Source organism: Crocodylus porosus, unplaced genomic scaffold, assembly GCF_001723895.1.
Source record: "Crocodylus porosus isolate Cpor-Errol unplaced genomic scaffold, CroPor_comp1, whole genome shotgun sequence".
NCBI lineage: Eukaryota > Metazoa > Chordata > Crocodylia > Crocodylidae > Crocodylus > Crocodylus porosus.
Window position 1 is genome coordinate 44,466,498 of NW_017728907.1, and position 13,356 is coordinate 44,479,853.

General features: G+C 46.4%; 1 protein-coding gene across 3 annotated transcripts in view; it reads left to right on the plus strand.

Annotated features, from left to right (window-relative positions):
* CFAP57 (cilia and flagella associated protein 57) overlaps positions 1–13,356 on the plus strand; it is a 91,592-nt gene that overhangs the window by 10,329 nt on the left and 67,907 nt on the right. For all 3 annotated transcript variants that reach the window (XM_019531252.1, XM_019531253.1, XM_019531254.1), the window contains 4 exons: positions 3,217–3,350; positions 10,814–10,979; positions 11,401–11,514; positions 12,303–12,515. In XM_019531252.1, the coding sequence (XP_019386797.1) occupies positions 3,217–3,350; positions 10,814–10,979; positions 11,401–11,514; positions 12,303–12,515 (627 nt within the window). The remainder of the gene's footprint in view (positions 1–3,216; positions 3,351–10,813; positions 10,980–11,400; positions 11,515–12,302; positions 12,516–13,356) is intronic.

Sequence of the window (13,356 nt, forward strand, 5' to 3'; positions counted from 1 at the left end):
GCCTCAGTCAGTTCCCGGGGGAACTCCTGGTCAAGCTCGGGACTTTGAGTGGGAGGTCTGTAGTAGACGCTGTGCTCTTGTTGTAAAAAAGCCAACAGCCTAGAAGTTGTATTAACAAGAGAGGTGATTCTTCTGCACTGGTGAGGCCTCACATTGAGTGCTGTGTCCAGTTTTTGGCCCTGCATTTCAAAATAGATGTCAACAGTTTGGAAAGAGTCTTCAAACGAAAAAGGCAATTATAGAGAGGCTGGAAATGGGCTTTTCTCTGTGGCCATAGGAGACAGAGCTAAGAGCAATGGCTTCAAGCTTTAGCAGGGGAAATTTAGGCTGGAGATCAAGAGGACTCTGAGGGTGGTCAAGCAATTGAAAAGGCTACCTAGAGAAACTGTGGGGCTCCTAGGCACAGGGAAGCATTTGGTCACATGTTCAGTTAATGGCGTGATTAGAGCAAGTTACAAAGTTATTACGCTTTTTTTGAGTTATAACTTTGTAGCTTACTTCATGTTTTACCGTGCCATTAACTGGTTGAATGTGTAGCTGGGTCACAACTTAAGGCATAATTAATTACCTGGTTAAACGGGCCTTAAGTGTATTGTGTAGAGTAGGAGCTGGCTTTCAGTTCATCTGTCCCTGCTATGGAGGACCCTTTTTTTCCCCTTGCGTTTTAACCACCCACCTTTATCCCAGGCTGTCCACTTCCTCCTAAAGGGGGCCAGACCACATTAAGTCACAAAGATCAGTGAAAAGGACCCTCCCACCTTTTGTGTTCACTCTTTGTAGGAACCCAAGCAAAGTGGAATGAGATCTAGCTTAGATACCTAATAGTTGGGGTGAAATCTGGCCCATAGTATTCAGTATTACTTCCTGTGGTAGTTGTTTGTAAAATTCATTGGTGAGGCTCTGGACCCTGTGAATATCTTTAATAAGGAGTGTTCTTTGTATATCACAGAATCACAGAAAAGTTCCTGCCAGGGTTGATCAAATGCTCCCCGTGACAGAGAAGGACAAAACCCCCCACAGTCCATACCAGTCTGACCATGGGGTAACATTCCTTCCTGATCCCAAAGCTGGCAATTAGTCTGACCCTGAGTAGAAGGGCAAAACCCTGTAGTCAGGAACCTCCTGGCTTTAATCCCAGCAGGAGCATTAGCCCAGCCCAGTCATAATCCCTGGTCTGTGCTGCAGTCAACACCCAATGGTTCTGAAGAAAGCAAAAAACAACAACAACAAAAACTGACATCAGTAGCAAGTGGAGGGGAAGAAAATTCCTTCTTGGCCCCACATGGTAACAAAAAGTCCAGAAGCCTGGGAAATACTGAACACCCTCCTTTCTGCTGTGAACCTGGGGACAATAAACAACTCCATGAATCACACAACTCAACTTTCTTGTCCCTTCCCTAAACTTATCCCAATGACAAAAAACACGGTTAGTACAGAATTAAGGTTTCCTAGTGGTATTTTCTTCCTTTATAGCAAAACTCCAGACTTTGGAAAGCCAGGAAATAAACCTTAATTCCCAGTGGCTACTTTAACAGTGGTATCTGTAAGCCGTCTGACTCCATTCACTACATGACATGTAGCTGTGCTGAATGGTGGAAAGGTGGTACTTAAGTTGTACTAAAATTACATTTTTAAGAGTTAATGACCCTTGAGGTCCCTCCCCACTCTGATTCTACTGAAAAGATTTTGGCAACATGATTCATAGATGTAGGGTTGGAGGGGACCTGAGCAGATCATCAAGTCTGACCCCCTGCCCTGGGCAGGAATGAATACTGGGCTCATATGACCCTCACTAAGTTATGCTCATATGACCCCAGCTAGGTAGTTATCAAGCCTCCTTTTAAAGACCCCTAAGGTAGGAGCCAGCACCACTTCCCTTGGAAGCTGGTTCCAGATCCTGGCTGCCCTGACGGTGAAGTAGTGCCTCCTGATGTCTAGCCTGAACCTACTCTCGGTCAATTTGTGGCCGTTATTCCTTGTTACTCCAGGAGGCACATGGGAGAACAGGGTCTCGCCCATTCCCCTCTAGTCCCCCCCAGTAAGTTTTAGATGGCCACTAGATCCCTTCTCAGCCTTCTCTTGTGAAGGCTGAACAGGTTCAGGTCCCATAGCCTCCCCTTGTAGAGCCTGCCTTGATGCCCCCTGATCATGCGAGTGGCCCTCCTCTGGACCCTCTCGATGCCGTCCACATCCCTCCTGGAGTGCGGCGCCCAGAACTGGACACGGTACTCCAACTGCAGCCTGACCAGTGTCACATAGAGGGGGAGGTTCACCTCCTTGGATCTGCTCGTGATGCATCTGTGGATGCATGATAAGGTGTGGTACTTGTACTATGGCAGCACTCAGCTGTTCCTGTTAGAAGTGGAACACTATTCTTTGGGCTACAAACATGCAGAAGTCTCTACTTTGGTGACATTACAAGCTAATTAATGTAGGGAATAAATCTAATATAAATTCTCAGGTAAAATTAAACCCATATTTCAAGTGAAGTCATAGCAGGCATCTCATATGTATGGAGCTGCTACATTTGTTCATATTTCTCACATGGCAAGTTCCTGCTTCAATCGCTTCCCAGGTTTTTACTTCCCATTTCGGCATGTTTACGTAAGACACTCAATACCCAGTTGACTAATTCTATTGAGCATTAGCACGGCAGGGAAAAACGTGTGCTAATGCACAGTAGAATTAGTCTACTGCACATTAGCATCACAAAAAAGCATGTTCCAGCATTACTGCAGTGTAGCACCGATTATGGCGCATTATTAGTATCTGTCATTACAGTGCATTAATGAACGTGTAGATGCACCCAGTGTTGTCTTTTCAGGAAAATTTCCTCTAGGTATATTACTGGCATTTGTCCAGGTCAAATTTTTGTTATTTCTAGGTGATCTATACCAGGCCCTTTGGACAATGCTCTGTTCTCACCGGTGTGCGCAGCTCTTTGCAAGTTAATAATTTCTGTGAACCCCATTAATTAATCTTTTCTTTCTCTTTCACATCCTTAATGAAGATGGGGTATGAAATTGATCCCAAGGTATTGCTCCTTATTGTGCATTTCTGGTGCTTAGTTTGTCTTAGCACCAGCTGAGACCCTTTCTTTAAATTCCATGTAGTGATTTATGGCATTGTTCTTTGTTTACAGTCCTTGAGTCTTAATCTTGTGCATATTTAAGCCAGTATGATTTGTTTTCCCAAGTATTTGTTTCATTTCCCTAGGGGGAGCACTTTGTGTACCTAAGTTTTCCATTGCATTCTGCTGCTGTCACTGGACTGGCCACCTGTATCCGCAAACCCCTTGTTGCTACCTGTTCCCTGGACAGATCTGTTCGCATCTGGAACTACGAAGCCAAGTAAAGACCCATTTTTTATTTCATTACCTTCTGTCTCTGCGTATATCCTATATCTAACAGACAGCAGATGTCCTACCATATGGATGCCTGTGTTTTTGTTGATGAGGGAAGTCTTAAAGACTGGAGGTTGGGATGAGTATAAATATCCAATATGTTCAAAACAAGCATAAAAAAATCACAGACTTTGCTCCCATGCCTCTGTGCACTGTAAATGTGTCACAGGTTTTCCAAAAGTTGATTTTAGAAATGTTTTATATTGTTAAGAAATGTTATTACACTTTTAACATATTTCCCCTATATCTTTGTACTATGAGTACAACTAACTATCGAGTATCCAAAAGAGAAAAAATAATGTCAGAAACTCAAGAAAGGATTTAAAATGACTTTGCATAACATATCTTCTATAAGCAAATCCACTACAGCACTGGACACATTGATTTTCAGCTCTCTAGTGAGATAATGCAACCATTTTTGGTCTGACTTGCCAAGATACGATTTCTAAACCTCTAAAAATTGTCAGGATTTGTGATGGCTGTATGTGCTGTAGGGCTTGCTACCGCTGCTCTGAGCTCGTCTGCCTGCAGGTGGCAACAGGGTGGACCTCGGCTTTGGATCACCTGGTCTGCCAGGAAGTTGGTTTTATGTTTTCGTGCCTGCCACAACTTTGATGAAATTTATTCCCAGGAGGCACTGCCTGTGGTGATCCTGCCTGGTCTCGATCCCTGTTTCTTCTGTGGGGCTCCAAACCTTCTCTTTACCCCAGACTAGCCTCACCAAATGGTACTCACAAAATTCTTCTGCAGCCAGGTCGCAGTGCTGCCTGTTGTGGTATTATCTGGCCCGCTACCCCAGGGTGACCTTTGGTCTTAACTAGGTATACCCTTCCAGGGCTGGTCTTGGCCCATGCTCAAATATCAAAAGAAAAGGCAAAAAAAAACCCAAAGAAAACCCCGGCTGCTCTCAGCCTCCTTGTTGGGCTCAGTCCATGTCCCCTTTTCCCTGGGATCAGGTTCTCAAAATCCCAATCGCAACGATCAAGAAAATCCCGTAGTCCAGTTATTGTCATGCGCCGGCCTGCTCTGCACCCCTATGAACATTCAGTCTCCTTGGGGTCTCCCCCATGTGCAGGAAGGCTCTACCTGTAACTATAGTTTCCCTCAGGCCCTCCTCTGGATCCTCTGTTGAAAAATCTGCTCCAAAGATTATCACAGGCCTGCCTTGCACCCCTGTGAACATTCGCAGTCTCCTTGTGGACTCCTTCTCTTCGGATCCACTCCAGAGATGATCACCAGCAGCGTGTGTGCAGGCCTCTGCCTGCCTCTTGCTCAGGATCCTCTGGCAAGTTCAGAAGATAAAAGCAGCAAAAGTGAAACTATGGTGGGTGGAACCGCCATGCAAAAATACAAAAAGGAAAAAAAAATGGCTGAGCCCAAAGGAGCCGGGATCGACAACCCCATTGGTGTGGGTATGCTTTATAACAGTGTGCCGGGACCGATTGGGCAGCCAGACCTCTGTACCCAAGATAAAAAGCCTGGCAGAAGACAAGCGGGGGGGACCGGAAGTGGTGCCCCCAGCTGGCTCAGAGGGGCCAGAGAACACAAGCAGTCCCAGTGAGGGGACCTAATGGTTACCTCAGAAAGGGGTCTCCATGAAGGCACAGGGCCAGAGAGGGCCCGAGGATTGGTTTTAAGAGCTGACGTGGACCGAGGGAGCTGGCAGCAGACTGGAGCCTGGCAGGACTCGGCAGAAGTGGGATACAAGTGAGACAGATGGATGGCAAGTACCAAGCCCAGGGGAGAGGCGACACGTCGGGGGACGGATTGGTACTGAAGCCGGACAACGTGCAATTGGAAAGGAGGAAGGCTGGGGGAAATGCTCGGAATAGTAACATCTTCCACACCCAGTGGCCATCATATTCCAGGAACCCGAGCACCAAGGACGGCACAGGACATCAGCCTCAACAATGGAGGTGACGACATCAAGTTTGGTATTAGGCAGGGTGTAGGGGAGGTTGGAGCCCCACAAAGGTGGAACAGCAGGCACGACCGAGGGGACATGGGATCAAAACATCATCCTCCCAATCTGAAGGCAATCATCATCAAAGAGGTGGGAGGCGAGGCCCCCCTAGTGAACCAACCTGAAGTCATTCCAATAACCAAGCTGTTTATCCCTAAGAATAACGGCGAGGCTAAAGAGGAATCCCCATATGAGACACATCGGAGAGAGACATGGAAGACTACACCACCAATGAGTCAAATTCACCATAACGTGTAGAGTGGGTAAGATACTAGTAGGGTGGAAGTGCTTGACTTCCTGGGGAACTCCCTTCTCGTCAGTGCAGAGGCAAAAAAGGATCTTGGAATCATCATTGATACCAAGATGAACATGGGCCGGCAGTGTGGGGATGCAGTCAGGAAGGCCAACCGCACCTTGAAATGCATCCACAGATGCATCTTGAGCAGGTCCAAGGAGGTGATCCTCCTTGTCTATGTGGCACTGGTCAGGCCGCAGCTGGAATACCACGTCCATTTCTGGGCACCACATTTCAGGAGGGATGTGGACAACATGGAGAGGGTCCAGAGGTGGGCCACTCGCATGATTGGGGGCAGCAGGGCAGGCCCTACGAGGAGAGGCTATGGGACCTGAACCTGTTCAGTTTCCACAAGAGAAGGCTGAGGGGGGTCTAGTGGCCTGTTACAAATGAGTCAGAGGGGACCAGCAGGCATTGGGGGAGTCTCTGTTCCCCCGAGCACTGCCAGGAGTGACTAGGAATAACGGTCATAAGCTGGCAGTGGGTAGATTCAGACTAGACATCAGGAGGCGCTGCTTCACTGTCAGGGCAGCTAGGAGCTGGAACCAACTTCCAAGCAAAGTGGTGCTGGCTCCTACCCTGGGGGTCTTTAAGATGAGGCTAGACATTGCTGGGGTTTTATGACCCCACTACTTTTTCCTGCCAAGGCAGGGGGTCAGACTTGATGATCTGCTCAGGTCCCTTCCGACCCCACAAACTATGAAACTATGACTTTAGGAAGGCTAACTTCAGCGTGCTCAGGCGTTTAATCAGTGATGCACTGCAGGATAGGAGTATTGGTGAGATGGGAGTTCAGAAAGGGTGATTATTCCTAAAGGAAGTGATCCTTTCGGCACAGAGAGAGATGATCCCAGTGCGAGGGAAAGGAGTCAAAAAACTTCCTTGGCTAAACAGAGAAATCCAGGTGAGCCTAGGGGCAAAAAAAGAGGCATATAGGCAGGGGAAGCTACCGAGGAAGAGTATACCTATTTGGCCTGCACTTGCATATTGGCCTGCAGGGAGGCAGTTAGAAAGGCCAAAGCAACTATGGAGCTGAGGTTGGCAACACAAATGAAAGACAACAAAATGTATTTTTGTAGGTATGTAGGGAGTAGAAGGAAGGTGCAGGGCAACATAGGACCCCTACTGAACAAACAGGAGCAAGTAGTGACAGACAGGGGGGACAAGGCTAAGCTCTTCAGTGAGTTTATTGCCTCAGTGTTCCTGAACAAGGGTCAAAATAAGTGTCCTAGCAGGTTCTTAGATGGGTATCAGAGGGACACTGGCCTACCACCTGTTGATGCTGACTTGGTGCAGAGTCACCTGGATGGACTGGATGTGTTTAAGTCAGCAGGCCAAGATGAGCTGCATCCAAGGGTACTGAAGGAATTGGCCAATGTCGTAGCAGAACCACTGGCATGGCTGTTTGAATGCTTGTGGCACTCAGGTCAGGTCCCGGAGAACTGGAAAAGGGCTAATGTGGTCCCTATCTTCAAGAAGGGGAGGAAGGTAGATCTGAGTAATTATAGGCCAGTCAGTCTCACCTCCATTCTTGGAAAAGATTATTAAGGATCATATTTGTATGAGTCCAGCGGGACAAATAATGCAGCAGGGCAACCAGCATGGATTTTGTAGCAGGTAGATCATGCCTGACTAATCTTGTTTCGTTTTATGACCAGGTCACACAACGCTTAGATGCAGGAGTAGAGGTGGACGTCATTTTCTTGGATTTTAGGAAGGCCTTCGATATGGTATTTCATCCCATTCTCATAAATAAATTAAGAGACTGTGACTTAGATGTTTACACTGTCCAGTGGGTGGCAAATTGGCTTGGGAGTTGCACCCAGAAAATGGTAGTAGACGGGTTGGTATTGACCTGGAAGGATGTGGGTAATGCAGGACTTGGTCCTTGGACCTGTACTCTTCAATGTCTTCATCAGTGATTTGGATGTGGGTGTGAAACGTACTCTGTCCAAGTTTGCAGATGATACTAAATTGTGGGGTGAAGTGAACACTCCAGAGGGTAGGGAACAATTGCAGGCAGACCTGAACAGGTTGGAAAAGTGGACAGAACACAGTAGGATGCAGTTCAACAAGGACAAATGCAAAGTACTGCACCTAAGGCATAAAAATATCCAGCACACATACAGGCTGGGAAATGACCCTCTCAGCACAGAAGCGGAAAGGTATCACAGAGTCATAATGGACTCTAAGATGAACATGTGTCTTCAGTGTGACAATCATCATCAAAGCTAACCACCCTTTATCATGCATCAGTAGACGCATGACAAATAGAACCAAGGAGGTGATACTTCTCCTCTATGTGGCATTGGTCAGGCCGCACTTGGAGTACTGCATCCAGTTTGGGCACTGTACTTTAAGAAAGATGCAGATAACCTCAAGAGGGTCCAGAGGAGGGCCACTCAGATGGTTAAGGGTTTGCAGGCCAAGCCCTATGAGGAGAGACTAACAGACCTGGACCTCTTCAGCCACTGCAAGAGAAGTCTGAGAGGTGATCTTGTGGACGCCTACAAATTTATTAGGGGGCTATAGCAAGGAATCAAAGATGCTCTGTTCACCAGGGCATCTCTTGGGGTAACAAGGAACAATTGTCACAAACTCACAGAGAGCAGACTTAAGCTAGATATCAGGAAAAACTTCACGGTGAAGGTGACCAGAATTCGGAATGGGCTTCCAGGGGAGATGGTGCTTTCCCCTACCTTGGGGGTCTTTAAGAGAAGGCTAGATAGGCATCTGGCTGGGGTGTTCTGACCCCAGCACTCTTTCCTGCTCAGGTAGGGGGTTAGACTTGATGATCTGTTGAGGTCCCTGCTGGCCCTAGCATCTATGAATCTATTAGTAGAAATAATATAGCTATATAAGAGCAGGTAGCTCTTCTCTCTACCTGCATAACACAGGCTTTAGGCCATAATTTTTAGCAAATGTCCCTTGTATGTTTACTTGCTAAGTGGTGTCACTTCCTTCACTTTGGTATGGTTATGAGAAAACAATATATTAAGATTCATTTTGCTTTCCTTTCATAGATGGGGAGAGAGGAGATTTTTTGTGGGATCCCCTTGTTAAATATTGGCAGAAAGTCAATAGGTGTCTGAGCAGCAGTTGGGGTAAATCCTGCTATAAATTAGTTGCAGGTGTTCAGAACTGACAAGCTCCATGAATATGAATGAATGAAGAACTCATTAATCACATTACACAGAATGACCTCCCTCTCCATAGTAGTGCTATACCTATCCTCTGAACAGTTACTACTGCAGACAGCATGAATTAATAGAGGGGTAGCCAATTTGCAGCATGAGTGCCACAGCTGGCATAGGCAGCCTCTGTGGCATGTGGCAGATCAGGGAGGGGACAGGTAGCACAGCAGCAGCAAAAAGGGCAGATAGCAAAGCAGCAGATAGGGCAGGATGAAGAAAACAGAGCAGGAGGTTGGGCTGGAGACAGAACAGGAAATAGAAAGCACAGCTGCAGATTAAATAGAAGGGGATAAGAGTGGCACTCTGGGAGGGGGATCAGAGTGGCTGCTCTTCAGCACATCTGCCAAAATGGTTACTCTCCCAACCCTGAACTTATACATGAGTATTTCACCCTGCCTGTGAAAGACCAAACTCCCCACTGCAAGCTACTGACATTTACCTTCACAACTGAAAACACATACAGAGCCAATGGGAACCCAATGCAGACTATGAAAAACATTTGAAGGTAAGAGCACTGGGTCTGATTCCCTAAGCAGACAGGCAGCTGTGTGCTACACTAAGTCTTGAGTAGTTTTCAAAGGTTCATAGATTTCATAGTCATTAGGGCTGGAAGGGACCTCGGAAGATCATCAAGTCCAGCCCCCTGACTCAAGGGCAGGAAGTCAGTTGGGGTCATAGGATCCCAATAAGATAAGCATGTGTTATTCCTCCCCTTCCCCACACTGCCACGGCAAGGAGCGGGGGAGTGGGCCCAGTCCCCAAGCAGCAAGAGGGAAGCGGGCCAGGCTGGGTTGGGGGGGACCATGTCACTGACCCACCCACTCCCTCCATCATTCTTGATGGGCAATTTGCTAGTGTTCTTTATATCAGTGCCAATATGATATTGGTATTGGTGCACCTCTAATACAAAGCTGCATTGCAGTTATCCAGTGTAGGGATACAAAAATGTCTTTGGAAAAGACCATGTTGGTCCAGCCAGCTAAACGTAGATAGGAAAAGTGCTCATCCTGAGCTTTTCTCTAAGCATGTCACCATATAATTATATTCCCCAATGGGACAGACAGATGCCTACTATCTATATAGTCATTAATTAAGGATTGCTCACTGCATTTTTAAGCTCTGAAATACTCTGCATTTCAGGTGATTTTGTTGTTTCACAGGCCAGGAAAACATAGACTGTTGTTAACTTGCCTCCCTAGGAGGCATTGTGTTGGCTGCAGCCAAGGTTGGGGATTTTGAAGGCTGGGGAATGCTATCATATTTCTTGAGACTGAGACAGAGAGATTCCTGGATAGAGAGTCTTGCCCCTCGACATAAGTTCAGGCTGATTTGCCATATTGGGGGTCAGGAAGGAATTTTACCTTGTGGTCAGATTAGTATGGATTGTGGGGGAGGGGGGGTTGCCTTCCTCTGGAGCAGGGGGCATGGTCCTCTTTCTGGGATGTCTTGAGCGTATGTTAACCACCTTGGCTGCCATGATCCCCCTGCTTTACCTATGGCAGTTTTAGGTGTTGTGTTGTGTTGTGTCTGGGTTGACTGTAGTTTTGCTAAGAGGTTGGACAGTGGATTTGTATTGGATGGGTTTGGAATAGGGGTGATCCTGCCTCAGGCATTGGTTGGACTAGATGACCTATGGAAGGTGCCTTTCAGCCCTACTTCATTCTGTGTAACCAAAAGTGCCTGGTGACATGCCAACACAACCTCCTTCATTGTATAACAGTGCACAAGTGAGTCTGTGCTACTGCAAACCTGTCCTACTTTTCCCCATGGGTTTGAGGCCTCAAATGTCTGACCTTGCCTTAAAGGATCATCTCTGTGATAGTGACAAAGCAAGGTAATAAAAGGGGATACTAGTGGTATAAATGGCCCTTGTCAGTGCAAGGCTTGGCATCTTCCTAACTCTTCATGGATCAGTAGATTGGGCTGTGATATTGACTGGATTGGCTCTTCTTTTGCAGCACTTTGGAGCTGTATAAGGAGTACCAGGAGGAGGCATATGCAGTCTCTCTTCACCCCACTGGCCTTTATATTGTGGTTGGGTTTTCTGATAAACTGCGCCTTATGAACCTGCTAATTGATGACATCCGTACTTTTAAGGAATTCACTGTGAGAGGGTGCAGAGAGGTGAGGAGCAATGCAGAAGTTGAGTTCAAGGGAGTTTGGGAGATGGGGTAAGCAGAATGGCAATGTGGAAATTGGGATGGGGAGCAAAGAGGAGAATGCAGTGAATACTGAGAGATCTGGGGAAAAAAGGCATAAGTGAAAAGGGGCACAACAAGAACTGTAGGCCTGGTGTCTGAAGAAGAGGCGAGCTGGAGGGGACACTTCTGAGAGTGGAAGTTACAGGAGAAACAGGGCAGCTAACAGAGCACTGGGGGAGAAGGGCATCATGAAAGATGGCAGCCAGACTTGGAGGTTTCTTTCTGTGTGACATTCAAACACTGGGTGACTGTTGTAACATCAGTAGGAGACTGGGAGAATGGGTTCCTCTCTTCAGGGTTTCACTGCACCTTCAGTAGTGACTGGGTATGCTTTCTCTCTGCAGTGTGTCTTCAGTAATGGGGGACATCTTTTTGCTGCAGTTAATGGAAATGTGATTCACATCTACTCCACCACAAGCTTTGAAAACATTAATAACCTGAAAGGACACAATGGGAAGGTCAGTGTGATACCTACAACATAACAGGAGTAGCTGAATGAGAACCAGTGGATATAATTTTATTTTAAAATTCAAAAAAGATTTTGTCTTTGTCCCTCACAAGAGACTATTAAGGAAACTAAGTCATAGGGGAAAGTGTCTCGTGGCCAGTTTCTAATCCAAGACAGTACTTTACAAGAACCTGAATAAGTGGTTAGTGTCATCATTGCACAAAACTGATAATCTGACAATTTTTGTACTACAGTCAGTGTTTAATATTGACCTGTAAAATGGGAAACATTGACACAGATTTCATTAGGCCATTTATTTCCTATCATTTATTTTAATTTTTCTCCAGTTCGTTGCTGAAATACAAAATCCTGCAGTGTGCTGATGAGATCATAATTTCCCCAGCGCTGCAAGTCAGCTGCTGATAACCAGCTAATGCAATGTACCAGACACATCTGAATAATTTTATAGTGGGGAGTGGTTGGTAATGGTAGCAGAGTAAGGCGTGAAAAATTATGGGGATATAGTACAATGCTCCCTCAGTGTTCATTAATGTGATTATAGAGTAATGGATACCATTTTTCTAAAGAAAAAAAGGAATTATAGGTATAAAGCATGTGGCTAAAACACCTCTGAAGTTAGAAGCACAACTGTGCCATAAGAAGCTGGCTCCACTGACTTTGTAAACCACTGCAGTCAGAGATTTTTCAGCTGAGTGATCCCTTTTAGCAAGACATAAGTTTCCTCTTAGGCTTTGTACATGTGCACATGGGGATTCCAGTGTGTTCCCACTTTCCCAGGTGCGCTCAGTCATATGGAGTGCAGATGACAACAAACTGATTTCCTGTGGTACAGATGGTGCTGTGTATGAATGGAGCTTGTTGACAGGTAACAGGGAGTCAGAGTGTGTGCTCAAGACCTGCAGCTACAGCAGTGTTGCCATTTCGCCTGATACCAAAATCATCTTTGCTGTTGGATCTGACCAAACGCTCAAGGAAATTTCAGATTCTTCGGTAAGTTAATGAACAAATTAGTATGCAGGAAAATCATGGCTGTAGCTTTCAGGAAATGATGACCTTGGGAGTAGTGGGCCAAAACTGGTGCTTTGTTCTCCCCATCCTCTCAATGGCAAATTGGAGTGAACCTGTTCTTGTCATTTTAGTATCTTGTAACATCTCCAATTCCTTCTGAGTCATGAATGTTAGAAGCTGCAGAAAGAGAAGACCCATCTAGATATGCCCTGCCTGAATAGTCTTCCCACTAGTAACCACCCTCTGCCATTGTGAGGCACAGGATACTGGGTTAGAGGGACCTGTGGTCTTCATCCAGTATAGTATCCCGTATACTGCTTTCCATGCTTTTATATGGTGCCCATCAACATGGACATCCAGCTGAAGGATGTGATGTATGAAGTTATGCTTGCTGTTGCCAGGTTGCAGAGCAAAATGCTTTTGGGCTTTTCTGGTGCTACATAGGGCCAGCAAAGATCTTTTTCATAGATGTCATAGACACTAGGGCTGGAAGGAACCCTAGAGGATCATTGAGTCGAGCCCCCTGCCCCAGGGGGAGGAAGTCAACAGGGATCATAGCATCCCAGCAAGATAAACATCCAAATGTCTCTTAAAGGTGTTCAAAGTAGGTGCTTGAACCACCTCCGGTGGCAGCCTATTCCAAATCCTGGGGGCTCAGACAGTAAAGAAGTTCTTCCGTATGTCCAGCCTAAAACGGTCTTGTAGTGGTTTATAACCATTCAACAGCCACCTCCCTGCTGGGCCCCCCTCAGACCCCGGGGGAGGCACACCTGGGCCATGGGTTAGCGAGGATTTAGTTAGGGAGCTTCTGGAGGGGTTGGAC